This window comes from Mustela nivalis (assembly GCF_964662115.1).
Source record: "Mustela nivalis genome assembly, chromosome: 13".
Taxonomy (NCBI): Eukaryota; Metazoa; Chordata; class Mammalia; order Carnivora; family Mustelidae; genus Mustela; species Mustela nivalis.
In genome coordinates, this window is record NC_139032.1 from 67,937,147 (window position 1) to 67,960,105 (window position 22,959).

At 40.9% G+C, this 22,959-nt stretch overlaps 1 protein-coding gene across 3 annotated transcripts in view; it reads left to right on the forward strand.

Moving 5' to 3' along the window:
* Positions 1-22,959, forward strand: part of LOC309846252 (uncharacterized protein) — a 543,217-nt gene that overhangs the window by 44,972 nt on the left and 475,286 nt on the right. The window contains exon 4 of one of the 3 annotated variants that reach the window (XM_082695117.1): positions 7,494-7,715. The exons of the other annotated variants lie outside the window; for them this stretch is intronic. Coding sequence (XP_082551243.1) covers positions 7,494-7,627 — 134 coding nt within the window. The 3' untranslated portion in view covers positions 7,628-7,715. Of the gene's footprint in view, positions 1-7,493; positions 7,716-22,959 lie in introns of those variants that run through there. 3 annotated transcript variants of the gene reach the window in all.

Consider the following 22,959-nt stretch of genomic DNA (forward strand, 5'->3'; position numbering starts at 1 on the left):
TATTCTGTTCTATATATTTACTTGTTTTTGCCTTTCTATCACTTGGTGAAAGGGGGGTGTTAAATTTTCTCACTCTGATTATAGCATCATCTATGTCTTCTTTTCATGTTGTCAGTTTTTAACTCACATATTTTAAGGCTTTGTTATTGGGCAAATGCACATTTCTGATGTTTATGCTTTTTCTGATGAATTGGCCCTTTTATTATGAAACGTTCTTCATTATTTTTCTTAAGAGATGTATTTGAGATCTGTTTTATCTGTGCTATTATAGGCATTTCAGCTTTACTCTGCTCATTCTTTTTGCATGGTCTTTTTTTTTTTCCATTTAGTTTTAAACATTTATATTTAAAAATGTGTCTCTTACGGATAGCACTTTAATTGGGTCTTGATTTTTTTTTCATTCTGATTTGTGCCTTTTAATTGGAATGTTTAGCCCATTAATATTTAATATAATTGTTGATATGGCTGGATTTAGGTCTACCATTTTATTCTGTGTGTGTGTGTGTGTTTTAGTCCCTCTCCCTCCTTCCCCCAATTCTGCCTTCTTTTGGGATTATTTTAGTATTTTATTTATCATTTCAGTACATTTGTTGGTTTTAAGTTATACTCCCAGTCATTTAAAAAAAAATGTTTGGTCTGTCCATTCTTTACTTTTCACAGTCTATGTAGTATTAAGTAATAAAAAGAAGAGTATTGTAATGTATAGGTCCATTTATTGTCTATCCTACCATTCTCCAAGTTATAGTTGTTGTATATATCTTACCTACATGCATTATAAATCCCACAGGGCAATGCTATATACTCTTTGCTGTGAACAGTCATATGTATTCTACAGAAATTAGAAGTATTTTCTGTTTACCCGTATATTTATTGCTTGTATATGATACTCTCCCTTCATTCCTAGGAGTCCAATATTCCCTTTGTTATAATTTCCCTTATTCATCCATCCATCTATCTATCTATCTATCTTTATTTACTTATTTATTTAATTTTCCCCCCTAATGTAATTTATTACAGGTCTGGGGGTGACAGATTCCCTGTTTTTTTGTTTTTTTTAAATCTAAAAATATCTTTACTTCACTGATACTTTTGATGGATGTTTTACTTAATTTGAAATTTCACATTAGCAGTTATTTTCTAATGATGAAAGATGTTTCCACTGTCTCCTGGCGTTCATGGTTTCTGGTGAAAAGTCTGTAATAGCTTTTCTTTTGTTTTCCTATGTAGTTTTCCTGCTGTAAAATTTTTCTCGTAATGTTTGCTGGTCAGTAGTTTGAATATAATGTGTTGAGGCATGGATTTCTTCAAATTAATCCTACTTGAGATCTGTTGAGCTTCCTGAATCTACAAATTTATGTCTTGTAAAAATGTGGGATGGTTTTTGGTATTTTTTTTTCCTTTAAAATTTTTTCCTGCTTTATTCTTTTTCTGTGATATATTTGAAGTTATTTCACAGGTCCCTGAAGTTCTGTTATGTTTTAATTTTTGTTTCAACTCTCTTATTGAAATTGGGTGATTTCTACTGATTCATTGTCAAATTTAATGACTGTTTCCTTTCATTTCAATTTTGCCATTAGGCCCATCTATTGCACTTCTAATTTCAGATGTTCTATGTTTCAGTTCTAAAATTTCCATTTAAAAAACATTTTCTATTTATCTGCTGAAGTTTCTACTATTCATTATGAGTGTATTTTCTTTGACCTCATTGAGTATACTTACAATAGCTATTTTAAAATTCTTCTCTCATAAACCAATATATGGACCATCTTGGAGTTGGCATCTATTGTTTACATGTCCCCTTGAGATTGTCACATTTTTCTTATGTTGAGTGTTTTTACATTCTATCCTGGAGGACACTGTGAATATTGTAGAGACTCTGGATTTTGCTATATTGCTCCAGAGAGTATTGATGTTTTCTTTTAGTTAGCAACAGACCTGGTTTGACTTAAATTGAAAATTATAATGTCAATGAGAGTGGAATTTAAGACCTGATATTAGTTCTGGAAGCCTTAACTACTAGCGGCTTTTCATTAGCCCAGCTCATATGTGGTTCAGGCATCAGACAGAAGTTTAGGCTGAGTTTAAGCACAGAATTTGGTATGTTTTTTTCTTGGCTCTTTTCTCTCCTTATTCTCTGGTTGTACAGTTTCCCTGGGCTTTTTCAGCTGGCTCCTCTAGCCAGAATAGTAGCAGACTTTCTCTTGAAATTTCAGCCATAGTTCTGGCTGCCCTCCAGTCATACCTGAAAAAACTGAAACTCACGTTTCTTGCTACAATTTTGGTTGGTTTCTTGCTACAATTTTGACTGCCTTCCAAAATATGCTTGCTTTTTTTTTTTTTTTTTTTAAAGTTCCTGGAGCTCGCAAGGTTCCCCCCCCCCCCCGCCAGCATTTATAGATGTTATTCATGGGTGGATAAATTGTTGGACACTTCTTGTTAACAGTAAAATTTTGTGCTTTTTACCTATGCTTGGAGGTCTGTGATTTGTTTCATGCTTCTTGCATTGATTCTCACTTTACTTGAGCTAGCTTGACTGGATTTGTTTTCTTTCAAAACCAGAACAGAAGCCTTTAGTTATGGAGTGTAGAACTACTGTAGACTTGGCAGAAAGGCATAATAGTAAGGGCATAGGTTTTGGAAGTAGACATACCACTAAGTTCAGCTATATAAGCAAGTATTTGTGTTAGTTATCAATTGTGTAAAAAAAAAAAAAAATACCCAAGCCTTTGGTAACTAAAAATCAGCAACCTTTATTATTTCACATGGATTCTGAGGGTTAGGAATTTGGGAGCTACTTAGATGGATGTTTCTGACTCCGTCTCTCATGAGGTTGCAATCAAGCTGCCAGACAAGGCTGCAGTGCTTAAGACTTGACTGGCCTGGAAAAGCTATATCTAAGTTCACTCACAGTTGGCAGGAGGCTTTTGGCAGGAGGCTTCCATTCCTTGCCACATGGACCTCACTGTAGGGTTGCTGACAACATGGCTTCCCCCAGAGCAAGTGGGTGGGTTGAGTGAGGGGGAGAGGGAGATAGATGCGGAGGAGGGAGGGAGAGAGGGCAGAAGAAGAAAGTAGTTAGCATTTAATTCACATATATACGCTTCCCTTATTGCCCTTGGCAATTGGCTTTGAATTACCTGGAATCCACACTTCTAGGTGGCTGGTTTGCTTACTGTGGCTTTCACAGCTCTTGGTCATGTTGAAGCTATTGAGATGCCTCAGCAGCATAACCAAAAATTTTAACCCAGGGAAGTCTTAGAGTTCTCTGATGAATTTGGAGGTATACAAGAATCTCAACTATCATGCTTAGACTCACTGATGTCTTAAGAGTCCATTTTGTATTTTTGAAGACCCCAGAGGGTACAGGAACATGGAAGGTCAAGAGAAGAATAACCGGGCTGATTTTGGTCCTTCTCTCATTTAACAGAATCCCCTCCACTTCTTCAATTCTCTCCTCTACCCTGAATCATTCCCACCTGTGCTGCAGTGCAAACACCTGTATCCTGCCCTTTTCCTACACCATAGCCCAAATTTTCCATTCATTCTGTCCTTATTTCTAAGGAGGAAGTGTTGGGCTTTACTGGTCTATTCCTCTAAGATTTCTGTGGCTGTCTCTAGAAGTGGGAGGCTTCTTTTGTGCCATCCTTGCAGTTTTCTATCCTCAGTACTTTTTGAGTGCATAGTATTTGTACCATAGAATTGATACAGAAGCTAGCATTTTGGTCATAGCTTGTTAACCTTAGAGTGTATTTAAATTCTCTGGGGTTTTTCAGATTGGAAGATTGCTGAACACCTGAAAATGTACTTGCTTTTAACCCATACACTTGTAACAACAACAACAACAACAAATTTTCTCTATGAGGGAACGTGGAGAACCTGACATCTGAACCAAATCTCCCTCTGTTCTTGGTTAGGATGTCTATCTTTCTACCCTCAAGGATTACAGTGAAGATGTTTGAGCTGTCCTTTTTTATACGTCTCCTTCAGAATTCATAGGTACCACTCAAGCAATAAGAACACTGTACCGTACATCTCACTGATGATAAAGACTAAAGAGGTTGTAGGAGGGAAGGCAGGAACTAACGTGCAACTAAGCTTCCTCAGTTTGCACAATGATTTGGAACACGTTGGTCAGCAGAGACACAGGCGGCAGCAGGTGCAAGTCCTGGGCACATTTCTGAACTAGTGAATGTGTTAGCACAGCCATTTCTGCATTCTTCATGTCAGGAGAGTATCCTTAAGCCCATGGGTTACCTTTTTTATATTCAAAATTATGTTCTAGTGCCAGTAGGATAAACAGGAGCACCTATGCCTTACAGCTCTCTGATGTTTTTAATTGAATAGGTTGCGTTTGCTTCTTTGGGTCCTATAAACAGTTACCACTAATGCACAGTCTGGGGCCATTGTGCCTGGGTTTGCATCTGGGTTCTGGAACTGCCTGTGTAGCTTTGGACAAATCCCATATATCTGTACAGTGGGTATAATTATGGTACCGCCTTATGAATACTAAATGAGTTAATAAAGATGAACAGTTTAGACCAATGTCTGGAACTTTGTAAGTGCAGTAGGTGTTACCTGTTGGTCCTTACTTTCTTCTTCTCCTTTTATTTGTCCTCTTCCTTCTTCTTGTGTCTTCTGCATCCTTGCCTTTGCTGTGGTTCCTGAGATGACCAAAAGATTGTACCAGCACAGGGAGGAGCAGACAGCATATCATAGAGATAGAGAGTTAGGGAGAAATTACACTTCAAGCGTATGTAACTTATATTTCAAAAAAAAAATTTCTCTCTTGAGTCCCTAAGATCTAGTATATTTCTTCAGTTCATTCAGCAATACTTGGAGGTAGATGCCACTATTACTGTTTTACAGTTGAAGAAATTGTGATAACTTGCCCCAAGTCCTCTGGTTAATAACGGCAGCCTTGAAAGTGACACCTGACCTGATCTTACTTTAAATCTCATGCAGTTTAATCTAGGCTCTTGGGACTTTTGTGATTTCTTAGCTCCTTTCACTAAAGTTCTCAGTTCTGGTGCCAGGGAAATGGATGGATGGCAGAGGCTGTATGTATTTGGATAATGGTAGGAGCTCCCTTTGTAGAGAAAGTGTAGAAAGGGGCTGAGGTTGTATGGCTAACTGAGTGTGTGTCTCCCAGGTTAGCAGGCTGCAGGTGGCACCAGCAGCATGGCCAACCAATCTGGGGCATTTCATCCTTTACAAACTGAATTTTGGCCGTGGTATATTTCAGACTAACCGAGGACCTTTGGGTCTATGTCCAGGTCTGTACCCAGCAATACAATGAGTGGGAGAATTCCTGGAGCTCTGGGTACATTTTTACCCTGATACACAGAATATGCCCATCTCCACTGATTCCTTTCCTAGTAACAAAATCAAGGGTCATGAATGGGCTCAACAACGTACCTCTCTACTGAAACTCAGTGTGACAGTATGTTTTTGTGCCCGAGAAGTTGTTAGCTTTACTTTTCCTCCTAGATTTTCCCAGGGTTGTCACTTGGCATTCTGGGTAATGTGCCTATTGACTGGGGCCTACTGATTGGGGTTGTAGCCCTCCTCACAAAATGAACAAATGAAACATAGAGTTTCTCTTTCATCATACAGATTTGGGGGATGATGCTGAATTTAGAAGATGCTTTGGTATAAAATATAGTGAGCTGCCACTAGAAGTGCTAAGGGGGAGACATTTTATAATTTGTCAAGTTTTAAGTGGTCTCTGTTTCACTGATAAACAGCAGTGTTACTCATTTGGTTTTGCTCAAAATCCTTCTGATAGACGGGAATCTGATTCTGAGTTCGAGGATTCCCTGCTGATTATAAGTTAAGGCTCCTAAATGGGTTTTTATCGTCCCCTCCCCTTTCTGCCCAGCAGAAAGTGGGGTTCTTGGCAGTTGTAGTCCAACTCTGTAATTCCTTATTTTGCCTCTTTCCTCACTAATTCATCCTGAATTCCAGACGCACTGCTTTTCCTCTTGCTTCAAACTGGTTTTACCTAATTATTAACCCAGCAGGAAGGATTAACTTTTAACTCCAGTGTTGTTTTTGTGTCTCTTGAGACATACTCAGCATGACTGAGCACCATGGAATCTGAGCGGTGATTTCTGGACCTGCAGTGGGGTGTAGAGGAGGAAACTTGAGGGGTGGCTTATAACATAAGGAAATCATTTTGATGGGAGTTAAGTGTCTGCAAGTGAACATTCACTAATGAGGCTGAGAGCTTATTTATAACAAATAATAACAGTTATTATTCTTTACTTGCGATGCATCACCCGGGCACTAGGTCATGTGCAACATGCCGAGGTTTTTGCTGAGTGTTTCTCCTTTAAGTCACAGGGACAAGACAATTCAAACATGCGAAGGGTAAACCAATTTGAGGAGTGGAGAGTTTTCTTGATCTTCTGCGTCACTAAGTCAATAAATAAAGACAAACAGCTAATGTGTATATATTTGTAATAATAAATCTGCAGTCAGCATTGTCAAAGAAAGGTGGGCAGAGTCCATTGAGAGGGAGGAACGGTATGTGAAAGAGAATAATGAGGTTAAAAGCTATTCCAAAAGTTTCTAAAAGTAGTTACCATATTGGCTTAGTGCCAGGCAAATCCAGGTGCCACCTGTTTTTGTAGACAAAATTTTACTGGGATACAGTTGTGCTCATTTGTTGATGGATCATCTTTTGCTGCTTTCACAGATCACTGCAGGGTTGGGGAGTCTCCGCAGGGACTGTATGGCTACCATGCCTAAAATATTTACTGTTCTGGTCTTTTACAGAAAAAGGTGACAGACCCCTGTATTAAGAACTCAGTTGGATCTCAAAATATTCTTAGAGGACTCTAATTATTACTGCTTTGTAGGCAAAGAACCTGAAGCACAGAGAGGTCCTATCACTTGCCCAGAATCACACAGCTGGGGAGTAGCTGACTCAGGATTCAGAGTCAGGCAGAAGGACGCCAGAGCCTGTGCTCTTCATTGCTGTACAGCCCTGCCCTTTCTATGGTATAAGACCCAATTCTGTGATTCTGGTCGCAAATGGAAAACAGTTTGAATTCACCACTGTGTTGTATGTCTCTCACCAGCCTGGCTGAGACCAGGAAAAAGAGCAATTTGAGTTTGTTAGAGGCCAAGATGGGGGAGTGGTCAAAGATACTGTCAGCCTCGAAGGCACCTACTCTCTACCATCTGACTCCGATACCTTCAGACTGAGTTCTGCCTAGGCAGACACTGGTCTTTCCTTCATTAAAATTGACCTCCTACACACAAAAGGGGTTCACAGAATATTTGTCGAATAAAAGATTAGATGTCATTATGGGGTTCCTGCCCAGTTTCCAAGAATTTGGAAGGAGAATTTTCTTGAATTATCTTTGAGAAAGTACCTCTCCACTGTAGTCATTCATGTAGACTGGGTAGGATTGACCTTGCCCCTGACTCTAGTGGCAGGCTCCTAGTAGCCTAAACTAAGCAAATTATCCTTTCCTTCTGCCTGTTAGGATTGGTTCAGGGATGGACACATGATTTAAGTTCGCCCAGTCATAGCAAAGCTTGCTACCTGCAGTGGAACATGGAAGCTGGTGATGTCAGGATCCAAGTCTTCTACCACAAGACAAGAACTTGGAGGTGCTAGGGGGTTGCCACGGGGGAGAGCTAACTCCAGCTTTACCCTGGGATCTAAAACTTAATTTATCTCTGAACTACTTAATTATGTAAATGGACAAAAAGAAGAGGAAAAAAAAATCACCTTATTGTTTAAGAAGATTTGAATTGGATTTTCTTTTCTTTTCTTTTTTTTTTTTTTTTTTAAGATTTTATTTATTTATTTGACAGAGAGAGATCACAAGTAGACAGAGAGGCAGGCAGAGAGAGGGAGAGGAGGAAGCAGGCTCCCTGCTGAGCAAAGAGCCCGATGTGGGACTCGATCCCAGGACCCTGAGATCATGACCTGAGCCGAAGGCAGCGGCTCAACCCACTGAGCCACCCAGGCGCCCCTGAATTGGATTTTCTGATTAGAGTTCCAAGGAGATGGAACTGGAGTGAAGAAATCTGTTGAAGACCTAGATTTCCAATTAATAAGTTGCAGGTTTCTGCATACGGTGGTATGTATGTGCCTTGTTCATGGTTTTTCAGTCTTCTAAGTGAAGAAAGGTTGCTGCCCCTCAGTCCTCGTAGGACCGCTGTGAGGAGAAGGATCTGCCACATATGTGCTCAGAGTTCTGTTGGGAAGGAGAGGAGGGGAGCACCCTCAGCGGGGTTGACATTGTGCAGACGGGAGTCCACTCTCTTCTGGTCACTGGGGTATAGCAAAGCCTTCCAGAGTTTTCTCAGTCCTGTTCCCCTGGCAGTCACCCAATGGGCAGATGATGCCCTTTGTGTATCTGGTTTGATAGACATCTCACAGTATCGGTTCTCAAGGGGAAGGTTTCTTTCCTTAGTCTCTCCTGGGTTTTCTGCTTGGGGTCAGGATGGAGGACAGAGGCAAGGAGTTGACTAGAGAGAGTGCCATGCTGACTCGGGGAAGAGCTCTGGTAGGAGAGAGGTGACTACACATTAGGATGCAGAGAGAGCACAGATGCACTTGCCTTGCCTAAGTTCCTCATTTGTTTGCAGGTGGACATTTTAAAATAGCTCAGTGTACCATTGGGATAAGAAGCAGACAGCCAGGCTTTTTGGTCTGGGTACCAGCTCTCTGTGAAACACTGAGCTAGTGACCAAATGACTGAAGCCTCCTGAGACCTCAGGTTTTCTCATCTGTTAAATGGGCATCTTGTGCCTTCCCCGGCAACCTCATCTTCCTGGTGTGGGGGTAAAACGAAAGAATGTCAGTAAAAATGCTTTGTAGGAAGAGAACATACCTGGTGAAATTCAGAAGCTGCCCATGCTTTTGAAGGCTTCGCTCTTGCTCACTGAAGTATTTTGCAGAGAGAATTCTTGCTCTATGAATCCTCTATTCCGGTGGCATACCTCACAGGGCATGGTAACTTCTACTTACGGTATCCAGGATTCAGTGTGTACATGTAGCTACTTTCTAGCAAAGGCCCGTGTCTCCTCATCGTCCTCACCCACCACTGTCCTCACCTTAAGCCTCTGCATCCTTATCATCACTACTATCATTTATTCAATGCCAGAGGTCTGTCAGCTGTTCTGGTTGGTTCTTTATGTACATTTTCTAGTGTAAACTCAGGCTATCCCTGTGAGATAGTATCCCCTTTTCACATAGGAGAAAATCAAGATGCAGAGAGACTGAGTGTCCCAAGGTCATGCGGTGAGTGGAGAGCTGTGCTGTAACCCAAGCCCCTGCCCTTCACTGCAGCGCGTTGCCTTTACCAAAGGGAGCCTTGGAATCAGACCTGGAAGTTCTTTTCTCATTCCATTGCTTCAGCAATTCAACACAAAGGCTCTGGTCCAACTTTTTTTCCTTTTGTGTCTCAGTAAGTAAGTAATATTTCATCCCTCTCCCCTCTGATCCCACCCTCATTGCCAGATTCTGGAACCGTCTGTGTGTTTCTGGTCTATAGTTCAGTGTCTCTCCCCAGGCATTCGAGAAAGGCATTCTTCACAAAAAGGGAAAACACATTTTATTAAAGCAAACATGCAATCCTCAGCACTTTTACTTATCTTATTTATACACTGCAGTGCAGCTTTCTATGACCTAGTGATTATCATTTCCCAGAGCTATCATCATTTTAAAGCTACCTGTTCATCCTGCTTCAGCAGATGGCACTACGCTAGGAGTATTGTAAGAGCTTAAAAGAAAGAAAAACAAACAAAGGAAAGATAGGCGGTAGGGTCAGCTTGAGGAAGAACTCTCTTGCATTGTCTGCAGACACTTTTCGCCTCAGCTGGGGCTGTGAGGTGGGAGGTGACACCCAGAGGACTCCAGTCACCAGGGATGTGGAGGCGGTGGGTCCCTCCCCCCTTTTTTTCTTTTTCTCTATCAATTGGTGACCTGGAATGGGCAGTCTGCATACAGTTGGTTAAAGAAAGAAATTCTTATATCTGATCTTCCCAATGATACGTGTTAGATTGAAATTGTTCATCCTTTTGTTCATCCCCCAACACTTTCTGAGCGCCTACCCCATGTAGGGTGCCATCCTGGGTTTGCGTTCCAGCTGCTGCAAAGAGTTCTATGTCCTTGGGAAAACCCTTTGCTTCTGCAGACCTCAGTGCTACCTTCTGCGAAATGAGGCAGCTGGTTCAGGTTCCTAAGTCTTCTCTCAGAAGCAAAGGACTGGGGCTCATAAAAGTCTTTTATGGATAGAAAATCCTAAAATTGTGAACAAGCCAGGTTTATTCTCCAAGGAGAACTCCTTGCAGTTACCATTCAAGTTAGATGGCCTGCTCAAGCTGAATAAGGACCAAGCTATCCCTCTTCTGTTTCAAGTTCTCTGAAATTCTTAATACCCTAGAGCAGTGTTGCTCAAGCTTTTTTTTTTTTTTTTTTTATCTGTCCCATAAAGAATCTTTTGAGACCTTTTTTTCCCTAATCCACCCCCCACTCCCGTGTTGAGATCTTAATACCACAGAAATAACAGTTACTAGTTTATATACTCAATGGAAAAACCACTTGAGTTCATAAGATTTTTTTGGCCCTCAAGAACCAAATTTCACTCCTTGGGAGTTATATTGCCACCCTGCCTTGAGAAAGTATGCCCTAGAGCAGCAATGTTCAAACGGGTGTGTGTGTGTGTGTGTGTGTGTGTGTGTGTGTGTGTGTGTGTGTGTGTATGTGTTTAACCCTTAACCAAGCAAATTCTATACAAAATTCAATACATGGAATTGATAAAAGCAGTATTTTTATAGTATGAGTATATGTTACATATTATATAAACATAGTCTATCCTAAAGTCAGTCAATGAGAAAACTAGGTAATATCCTGGTAGTCTCAGAGGGTTATCACTGAGTATACAACACTTAAATTGTACTTGTTTTTATCATAGTTTTAAAAATATCTTATTTAAAGACTTATTTACTTGAGAGAGAGAGAGAGAAAGAGAGAATGAGCAGGGGAGAGGCAGAGGAAAAGGGATAAGCAAACTTCTTGAGGACCATGGAACCAACCTCAGGGCTCGATTCCAGGACCTTGATAGCATGACCTGAGCTGAAGTCAAATGCTTAACCAACTGAGCCACCCAGTCCCCCTAGTTTTAAAATATCTTACAATCTGTTTAAAAATTCAAATCAAACAATTGATGAGCTTAAAACACTGAAACACAGTTCAAAAACCATTGTGGTATATATACACAATGGAATACTATGCAGCCATCAAAAGAAATGAAATCTTGCCATTTGCGACAACATGGATGGAACTAGAGCGTATCATGCTTAGCGAAATAAGTCAAGCAGAGAAAGACAACTATCATATGATCTCCCTGATATGAGGAAGTGGTGATGCAACATGGGGGCTTAAGTGGGTAGGAGAAGAATCAATGAAACAAGATGGGATTGGGAGGGAGACAAACCATAAGTGACTCTTAATCTCACAAAACAAACTGAGGGTTTCTGGGGGGAGGGGGTTTGGGAGAAGGGGGTGGGATTATGGACATTGGGGAGGGTATGTGTTTTGGTGAGTGCTGTGAAGTGTGTAAACCTGGTGATTCACAGACCTGTACCCCTGGGGATAAAAATATATGTTTATAAAAAATAAAAAATTAAAAAAAAATATCTACAGGCTCAATGATGAAAAAAAAAAACACAAAAACCATGCTAGAGAGTCTTTTGGAACATGACTTCGGAATCAGATGGGATGGGTCTGAGTTTATCCTCTGTTCCACCACCTACCTGTTATCAGATCACGGGCAAGTCTTAGAGCTTCAGTTTCATCATCTGTGAAATGGGTATTGGAATATCCACCTCCTAGGGAATGTGTGAGGATTAAAAGAGCTCGTCAGCTGTGCCTGGTGTATGCAGTAGGGACTCAATAAACATGAAAGTTAACATTCTTTTTTTTTTTTTTTTTTGGAAACCAGTGGACCTAGCTATTAACTCTCCGTATGTGGAGTAATGTAAATTTGTCTTGTAAAAAAACAAAAATTACATATCATTAAGTGGAGATCACCCTGTTTTATAGGTGGAAACACTAAGTATTTCATAATAAACTTTCAAGTAAAATTTGCTCCATTTTGATAGAATTTAGCATGGCATACCATTTTCTTCTTTGGATATATGTGTAGTCTGTTTATGCTCATTTATGGATTGGGCGCATCTTAAATGTAATGATAATCATTAAGTATCATTGACCATATCCTTTTCAAAGCCCTTCATGAAAATGAGATGACTTCATGGAGTTTGGAACCAAAATAATTAAGAATATTACCAGATATAGATGTTTTAAGGGCAATTCAGAGAAACAGGCTATGGTCTATTCCCATGAGAATTGCTTCTGGGATTTTGCTGTGGTCATCTGTAGAAGAGGCAATGTGAGTTCACGTAAAGTGCACTCTTTCAGATCCATCAATGTGAAAACCAGAAATAATGATCCCAGTTACTCCCTCCCCGATTCTAACCTGTTTGGAAGAAGAAAAAATGATGGGGGTGGAGAGGAGAAAAAAATGCACAACTGGTTCACTGGGATAACTTTGAAATTTCTGCTAAGGAAAAAAATATGTATTTCTTCCTTTGTACGTGTGTTGAAGCCTATGGTTGATAAAACTGAAGTTCTACATCATAAATTCCCATTTGGACATTCAGTTCTGAGAACCTGCATCCAGCAGCCTTATCACTTTGAAGTGAAGTCACAATCACTAATGGAATCTGCTAGCTTTTCACATACTGAAATTAGCTTTGATTCTTTCTCCCAAACATATTTTGAAAAGCAACATGCACATACTGTAAACTGGTCCATCAAAGCAATCGATGCCGTGGACGAGGCTTGTGGACTTGCCTACTGGGCTTGAGAGAAATAAATGTATTTCTTTCAGGAGTAGAAACAGGATTTCTGAATCCTCTTCTGGCCCCAAAGAAGGGAGAGCCTCCTCCTTCCATCCCTAGGAAGCAAGAGAATGTAAATGCCATTTTCCTTTGCGACTGTGAATAATAACATTTATGCTCTGAGATCGGTTTGCTTCTTTAATATGAAAAACGATATCCTGTTTGGATGAGACATTTCCTTGAATGCTTAGCATAAATTGAGCCCTTAAGCTTTTAACAAGAAATTCTGGGCTATCTTGCCTGAAAACTCAGAGTGGATCTTGGAAACATCATGGGTTTCTTGATTTGCAAAAACTAGCCTTTTCCATGAGATTACTAACGGCACTCTTTTGTTTGATATTCAGGAAGAGCCATCTGAAATAATCCTTGTTTGTCTATCATTTTTCCTCTCCGTCTTTGTCTCATTGTTTCCCTGATTCTGTCACTCTCTCTCTCCTTCTCGCCCCTTTGCTCTTCCCCTCTCTCCTGCTCCCTCTTTCTTTCACACATTCACACACACACTTATTTTCCTTTTGATTTCTTTTTTTTTTTGGTCACACTCTCAAGTGACATGGACCCAGTTAAGGTATTACAAAGCCGAGAAATAAGTATGTTGGAGAAGGAAATGCATTTTTCGTCACTCAAAGTGACAATTAAAATGACAACAACAAGGCCAGACTCTTCCATCATTGTTTCTTAATGCTGTCAGCACCAACTTTGCCAGAATTATCCTGTCTGATGCATGAGTGGACTTAGTCATTTTTCACATTTTGCCATTCACTACCTCAAAATCATTTAGGAGAGTAAATTAGCTTGCATCTCATTTAAATGAGCATTTAAAAAAAAAAAAAACCCTTCTCAGCACATGCTTCCTCCAGCCAGAGACCGTTAATTTGGTGGGCTGGGATGTGTCTATAGATATGAAATCTCTCTGTAGCAGAGATGACGGTTTGAATTCTGGTGTTAAGACAGCAAGGCATTTTGGTGAACCACGTTCTCATTCACCAGGAGGACTCCTTGGGTAAGTTACAGCCACTGAAACTGGGATTTATATACATCGATATATCTATATATATATAGTATAGAACACACACATATGTACATACATACATATAGACACACGTAGGTATATATACATATGTATAGGTATAGGTATATATGTATATGTATGTGTATATATAAGGTATCTAATATATACCTTGATTTCAGTTCTGGAGAACTCACATAGGATGATAGAAACATTTGAAGTCCATCCAAGGGAGAAATGGCTACTTGTTTCACCGTATGGTTTGTGTGTTTGTACCAGACTGGATGGGTTTCCCCATGCTAGTGAGAGACTGGTTGAGCCCCGCTTGGAGAAGGGGCTTTCTGTCAGTGGCCTGGGTTCTCTGCCTCACCTCTCACTTCTCATTTAGACACCTAGCTTTGATAGTTCCCTGACAGACTGATTGGGGTCCAAGGAGGACCCGCATTCAGGCTTGCAGCCACCAGACACCTCCGAGAATTTTATTTTGAGTGGTTTTCTGGAGAGGGGGGAAGGAATTGGAGCGAGGACTGCTGGGTGGAAGCCGCGCCCACGAAAATCTCACTCAGAGAGACTGAAGTCTGACCTTTCTCATAACATGTAACCTTCTGAAGTAGGCCCTAGGGTGACATAAATCAATTCTTGATCAATAGAAAGCATGGATAATAGAAACCCAACAAATCTGACTTGGCAAAGTCAACATACTTTTGTGTTCCTGGACGTAGTTGTATTTCAAGCTGTATTTATTTGCTTGTCTAGAGATTGTGACCTCACCGTAGGCCTCTTTTTCTTTTATAGTCCACCTCTCCAATGGTCAGTATCTTCAAACCCTAACGCAAATGATGATGATACTGTTTTTTTAAATATTCAGAAAATATTGATACCTCTCCTCTTGGACAGTCCCTTCTCTTTATTTACCTCTAGTACTTGTATGACATTCCAGATACCAGTTTCTCGCTCTCTACTGGATGGGAACTCTCTGGGTGCCGGGGCCACACCTCCTTCCTCTCTCTGCCCAGGTACCTAGCACAGCACCTGACACAGATGCTTAGTGAATGTTGAATTGAACTCCACAGGCCAATTTATGAAAATCTTTTGAGAAAAAGGAGCATGATTTTGTGCACTTGTGCCAAGCCTTTCCAACCTTAGTTCAGGTGCATGCTTGGAGAAAATTTAGAAACCATGACACAGAGAAGGGTTATAAATCATTTAAAGTCAAAGGAAGTTGAATATCCCTGGGAACTCATCAATCCTAATTTAATAGGAGTGGGAGATGTTTCACATTTCAAATTCTGGCTTTCTGGTTTTCGAGGGTAATGCCGTATTGACCAATTGTTCATGCCCCACATCCCCCCGCCCTTTTTCATCTGTGAATAGCAATCTCATTGATGTTGGGAGATGTTCATGGACGTTGAAAGCATTTCACTTTGTTGTTTAAAGAAGGCTTTGTCCTGAAGGCATGAGATTATTCTTACACATGAGGTGGAAAGGAAAATAAGAAAACCTCCCTCTGTCCTTGGGTTCACATGGGTAGGAACTCTTTCTTGCAGCAATAAAAGCCTTTGGAGGAGACCTTTCATTATAAGGGTTTCGTGTTAAGTACTGCACATGGGGACACAGAAGCTAAATCCCAATTTGCTCAGCTGCATTTCCCAAGATTTGTTCCCTTGCGGCACAGGAGCTCTGTGCAAGCTCCATCAGGCCACTGCAAACCAAGCCAGAGGATTTGAATATTAATGCCATTCAGGTTTCCTTTCAGAGGAAGCTCTCTGAGTCGCAATATGAGACACCGCCTGCAAGTCTATGACTGAACATGAAAATAAAGAGTTCAGAGTGTATCAGAAAAAGAGGGATCGGGGAAATGCACACAAATCATGCCCAACCACCCAACCTGTCCCAACTTCTCTCTATCAGTGTGTAGAGAATGCTTTCTCCAGGGACATGCTCATTGCATAATGAAGGCTTGTCATTTAGGAGCCAAAAGAAAATCAGTTTTCCGTGTAGTCAGATACATTCTTGATGAGATTCCGAGTCTCACAAAAGAATGTTGCAGATTCCTTCCACTCACATCAAGCATCTAAATGTTGATCTGGAGAAACAAAGAAATGGAAAAAGAAAAATGAGTTTGTTGTCAAATTGAAATCCCACATTTTTGTATTGCTGGCTGATATATCTGTAATTCTCATCTGCCATTCCTTCATCGTGTGGTGTGTGTGTGTGTGTGTGTGTGTGTGTATGTGTATGTGTGTGTGTGTGTGTAATTTTCCTCTCCAAACCTGCAAAACATTGCAAAACTAGATTTAAATATTTCAGGCGGACTGCACCCATCATTTGCATTCCTCTGACTCATTCAGAGAAAAGACATCTGAGCAGAAATACAGAAGATAAAAGAGAAACCATTAATCCAAGGAAGATTACTGGCACAGAATCTTTATCCTGTATCCTTCCTGAAATGAGACAAAGATCTCACTATGTACACCCCTCTGGCTTAGCTTCAGATCGTAAGCAATATAGAAGTAGAGACATGGTCCTTTTTAAAGGCACACTGCATTTGTCTGAATTCTGAAGCAGAATCTTCCTTTGGTTCGAGTCTTGCTTTCTTGAGTGTCCTGCTTTCTTCACCGTGTCTTCTGCCCTTGCTCTCATTCTTTCAACTGTAGCTGTCTAAGTAGGACCCCAGGCTTCCCCAGAATATTAGGCTTGACTTTTGAAAGACCCTTACATGAAGTCCAGGGTAGCACTAAGTGCCCTGGGCTGTGAGACAGGAGAGAGAGGGTCTCAGCTTAACACATTAACTCCAGGGCTCCAGGTATAACTGCTTTCTTCATCTGTAAAATGGGCAAATACCTGACCTTGATACCATGCATACGTGGAGATCATTGAGTTCATTTGGAAAAGCTTTGGGAGTAGAAGCAATGTGAAAATACAAAGTAAAATATTTTTAAGCATAATATTAAAAGCCAGTGGAATACAGAATTAAAATATTTTGGGGATTATGAGCCCTATTGGTTAAGCAAATTTCGATCAGCCTTAGGAAGGGACTCTCCTACCTTCTTAGTTGAACCCAAACACAGAATCTCTACCTTTGCCATTCTTGAGCATATACTGCGCTGTGGCATGCATTTTTCATGAAAATTATCTTATTCAGTTCTTACTGTTGCCCTGAAGAGTGTTATCTGTTAGCACTTCCGTTTTGCAGATGAAGAAATGGAAGCTTAGAGAGGGTAAGAATTTTTCCCTGAGATAGACAGCTAGTGGATGTCTGAATTTGAATTCGGGTTTCAATGTGAACTCTAAAAATATTACTCTATTGCAGTTTCAAAGAGTCCAATCAGGTTAATGTTCTCAACTTTTATGTTTCTTCATTTACATATTTCCACTCCAGATGGGTGAGAATATTACTTTACATATGTACATGTAATATAAATGTATTAACATACGCTGGTTTAATAAGCAATTTCCAAGTCTAAGATCCTCACCACCATTTCCTGACGGATCACCCACATTGATGGGTCAGGCCCATTGCTTCTTGAATCTTGACGAAAACTAGGAGCAGTGGTTCTCCCTGCCCTCACACAATGAAACATCCTTACCCCAAGTGTCCCATGATACAGCCAGTGCCAAGTATAAATCTCCCCTGGAGACATGACGCTGGTCTAAGGTGTCTCTGGGCACTGTGTTTGTCTCCACCTGTGTATCAGAAGGGTGTTTATGAAGCAAAGTGTGTTAGAAACCCTCTGGCACCACGACCTCTGCAAATGGATAGGATGATGATGGTGATGATGATGGCGATTAACAGCAGGGATTTGTAAAGCAAGGGGTCAACTAGCAAATATTTTAAACTCTGCGGGCCACATGGGTCTCTAACTACTGAACTGTCAGTAGAGTACAAAAGCAGCCATAGACAATATGTAGGTGAAGGAGTGTGGCTGTCTTCCAATAAAGCTTTATTAACAAATACAGGCAGTAAGCTAGATTTGGACCGTGGGTACAATTTGCTAGCCTCCAACTTAAAAGAGGGTGAGCCAAGTCTTCTGAGCAGCAAAGATAGTCGGGAGCTGCTCGTCTCATTTTTATTTCTGTAGATTTCGCTGACTGGAGCTAAGGATAGTATGGACAGCGGTTTTCCTCTCTGGTCACCGTTCTTTCCTAAGATTACTAGACAAATGTAAGGCAGGATGACAATGATGACGACGACTAGAATTATGAAATAACAGAGCTATTCACCACCGTCTGCAATCAGTACAAGCACGACTTGTCTCCATCTCAAACAGTAATTGGAATTCAGATTTCTTTCTGACCATTGTGGCCACCGAGCTGGCTGTGGCTATTGGCTGTTTAAATAAAATAATTTATTTCCATGTTGCAACAATAGCAAAACCTACTGTGTCCAATTAAATCTCCACTTACAGCAGCCCAGGGAGTGTGATCGCTTTCTGGAGATAGATCCGTGTTCCTGTGACCTTCTCTTCTTATACTTGGCATTCAGCTATGAAATTAAATTGCAGGAAATGAATCAGTTTTGACTCATTCCATTCAAAAACGCAGAAGCCCAAAGTTCTCCGATGAACGACAGACATGTGGACTGCTCTTTAGATGGGACACATCTTTAGGCAAGCTCTGTGAACTGGGCCAGAGCTTCAGACATCTCTTGGCCTGATGGGGCTTGAGCTTTCAGATTTGCTCCAGCTCGTTTTTATTTCTGACAAAGGGCCTTATTCAGATAAAGGGAGTTTGCCTTCCTCGTTTCCTAGGAAACTTGTTTTTTTTTTTTTTTAAAGTTCCCTGGAAAAGGCTCTTCTTGAGGCTGTCTCAATCTAACCTCTTCTCCTGGCTAAGAAACTGAAGACTGACATTACAAGTTGAGGTTATGGAGAGTTATGCCAACTGGGACTAAGCCGTGATGATTTTGTTGATTTAAAGTGACAGCAAGGTGAGGTCAGAATAAAATCGTGTTTCTCCCGTGATTTGGAGACTAGGAACCGTCCTGGGTTCTCCCCTTCCCTCATCCCTCCCCCACCAATAATGCCCAAATTATCCATTCAGAGTGATTTGATTTCAGGTTTGAAGCTGGAGATCGCAGTAATAATCTTTCTCAGTATGAAGCACTTATTTATGGAGTAGTCTTTGCCATTTTTAATTGCACTTTCCCCTCATGCCCTTATTAATTATCTCTCTAGTTCCTCTTAGGTCTTGTCACGATGCCAAATATTGAAATAGAAAGATTTATTTATTTCCAAAGACATACAGAAGAGGATAGGCTTTCCAACTTTCTAATTTGACTCTTAAAGGTTCACATTCTCAGAAAGTATGCTTCATGCAAAGTGGGTGCCCCCTGGATTTCTTGGTGATAATGGGCCCTTGGCACCCTTAATTGCTTGGAGTGTCCTTGGAATTCTCATAAAGTAAGGTGCTTTGAGAGCCTAGTGAAGCTGTGGTTTCCAGTTAGGATGCTGCTTGGCTCAAAAAGGTCAGCAGCTCCTCTGTGCTACCAGGGTCTGATATTACCTCCTCTAATATGGCCCCATCCTAAATTTTCCTCTGCTTTCCTCTTTGCAGACAAACCAATCTCTCCAGTGTGACCAAATTAGGACCCACACTCTTCTGCGCAAGTGCTCGTGTCCTTTCCTGCATCTGGAACATCCTCATCCCTGTTGAAATCTTAAATAAAACCCTCAGAGGTTCATCACATTTTCCATTTTTTCCCCAAGAGCCTTTTATACATCCTTCTTTGACTCTGCAGGGTGCTTGGGTTCTGCTTCTCTGATGTTCTGTTGCACCGCCTTGTGTTGTAACCATTAGTAATCTTGTCTTAACTGTCCCTGCTGGGTGGTAAACTCCTTGAGGACAAGAAGCTGCTGGCTTCTTCTTGGAGTCCTCCAGGGGCTTGCAAAAAGTGTTGTATGCAGCAGGTTTCCTATCTAGCCTCAAACTCAATTGCAACCACATATTCTGGCTCTGTTAGCAAGGATCTGTTCTTGGCAAGGTTGGGTCCTTTGAAAGGACAGGTCTGACTGTCCTACATGGGCTTTGAAACATCAGGGAATTAGGCAGGGTCTGAAGCAAACTTGATTCTAAGACTTCTGGGAAGAGCAGCAGCAGAAAAATCCATTCGTCAGCTCCAGGTGACAGGGACATGAGAAAATGATACAATCATTGGCAGTAAACCAAAAGGGGCAAAAAAAAAAAAAAAATCTCTGTCTGAGAGGCAGTATGGACTGAATATATGTGTAAAAGGGTTATTCTTTTATTTGAAATATCCATAAATTATAGAAGGAACATTTTGGCGTTCTATCTGTGTCTTTTCGAGGAAGATTACAAACTTCTTGGATAAAAGTACTCTTTGTGATGGTGTTAGAGAGGAGTGTTGTTCAGAGAGACAACTTTTATATTTTACTCTTTAAGGATAATTTTGAATCTCCAACTTACTGTCCTCCAACTTGGAGGACAGTTGATTGTCTTCTAACTGAACGGTCTCGGCAGAACATCCTGAGCTGCTTAGGAGGTTAGCATTCCAACCAACCTAGGGAAGCTGTGGTTTGGCTTAGAGAATTCCTGAAACAGCAACATGTACTCTGAAGGGCAGTTAAAATGTAAGAAACCAGTAGAAGCTTTGTGTGTGTGTGTGTGTGTGTGTGTGTGTGTGTGTGTGTGTGTGTATACGCGCATGAGCACGACTCTCTGGAATGTGAGAGATAGTGTTCTCTCTCACAATTTGTTTTTCTCTCTCACGCTGATTGCACACTTAGATCCAGTGTGTAATAGAGTGGGTATATTATATTATTCTCAGACTATTCTAAAGGAAACTCAGCATTCCTTCCTTCATGAGTCAGTTTCCTAGTTGTGGTATAGAAAAAAAGCGATCTGTCAGAGAAGCTGATGAAATGACAGATTATTTTTTTTTTAACGGGCTTAAATTTTCTGCGATATTCTGAGTCTGAATCATCAACCGAGTAGCTTTCCTTTTTCTGTGTGTATTTTAAAGTGCCAGTCATGGTTGAATGTTAATAATCCATCTAGTCATTGATCTCTGAAGACACAGAGTATCTTTCCAAATATGCTATTATGTTTAATATGATTTTACATTTTGGTGTGGAAAGCAAAGAGGGGACAGTTACATACTGGTGGGATCTGTTTGTTTTTGGCATTTTGACATTTTGGAGTCTTTCCTTCTACTTCTGTTCCTCTACCTGTTGTCTGTCCAACCAGCCAACCAGTGTGCATCTCTGCTATGTCCCAGGCTCTGTGCTAGGAGCTGGGAAGAGCCTGTGCAAAAGCGAAGACCTCATGGGACACAACTAAAGAACAATTTCCAAGGGGGGAAAAAAAAAGGCTTTAGACAGTTCCCTGATAACTGCCCTGCTAGAGCCATTCTTGTCTGCCACTGGCCTGCTACAGACCCTCTTCCCTCCTTTTATAACCCCCAAGCCCCGAAGACCTTTGTGTGCCTTAGAGGTCAGTTCACAGATGTGGCCCCGGGACACCCTCCTCTTTATCTGTATTGTACTTACAAGAGGTGGAAGCACATGGGTCTTTTACAATTTTTTCCCTTTTTCTTTTTTGATTAGCATCTGCACAAATGGCCTCAGTTCATTGCTTTAAACTAACTAATCCGGCTTGTTAAGACGTAGATTGTCCTCCACAAGTTGTTATTCTCAGGGTTCTAAAGGAAGAGGGTCCCTGTCGGAGCAGGGCGGGCTTGGGGAAAGGTTATATAATATAATATGTTCTTCAGGCGCCATACGAGAGGGAGACAATGCTGCCTTACAGGACCTGTTCTCAAGTGCTACTTACAGGCTTACATAGTCCTGCCTATTCTCCCTCATGAAAAGGGAGATCCAATCATTGCTTTCTGGAAACTATTCTCCTCATCTCTTTGGCTGTCATATGTATTTAACAGTAGTGCCCTCAAGGACAATGGGGTGGGAAAGCGTGCTAGGGGGCTCCAGCCTCCAGCCTGTAGTTTTTCAGTTCACATTGCTGGGTTTGCTAAGAATGGTCTTCTTTGTTTCCATTTTGAGTCATGGCTGAATTCTTATATGTTGTCTGATCTTCAAGCTCAAATACTCAAGGGACCAGGCAGCTGTGAATCAACCGTGTGTGTGTGTGTGTGTGTGTGTGTGTGTGTGTATGTTTGCTAGCAGGTACTATAGCAAAGAAGACAGTATACTTTTCCTTATTTCTTTAAATCGATAGGGATTTGGAGGAAAAGACTTTAATAAAATAGAACTGTGACTGATTATTTTTCCCCTTTCTGAGCACCGCTGTAAAATAAGGTTCTGAATAGCATGAAGGGAAAAATAATAAAAAAAACCTTTTGTAATGTAGTCCTACGGGTTTAAACCCAAACCTTCAATTTATAACGAAAGCTCAGTGTCTATATACTAACCTCCACCTTACGAGAGGGCTCTCCTTTTCCGATTTCAGAGTAGAAGGAAATCTTCCACATGCTTTCACTTATTGGGAAGGTACACAGTTGCTTATCTGTTGTTTTTCTTCTGCATAGTCTACAGTTATGATTTGGAAATTCGACATCATGTATTTTTTTTTTCCCCCAGGCCAGATGTTTTATCCTTCTATGTTAAGTCATCTTGACATGTTGCCATGAAATGGATACAACTGCTAGTTTTAATATTGCTCCATATCTTTATTATGAGATAGATACGTCTCATGCATCTTAATTCCTCATATTCTCTCTCTGTTGTTCCCTGATCTTCTCCATCCCAGCCCCCCTTTACTCCTGAAGAAGGCATATTGTAATTGCATGACAGTCGTGTCCCAGTAGCTAAAGAGGTTCTAGATAGCATAATGAATATGCAGCGCATTATCTCCTAGGATGTGTGCCTGTGTCTTTAATCACAGCTGGAATGCAAAATCGGGCTCCACCTTTCAACTCTATCTCCATCATGCTGAGAGAGTGAGAGAGAGCGAGACGGAGACTGCTAGACAGCTCGAAAGAGATTGCAGCTCAGATGTCCTGAAAAACAGCAAATCCCTCAGACCTGGCAGATTCCGTTACCATGAGAACT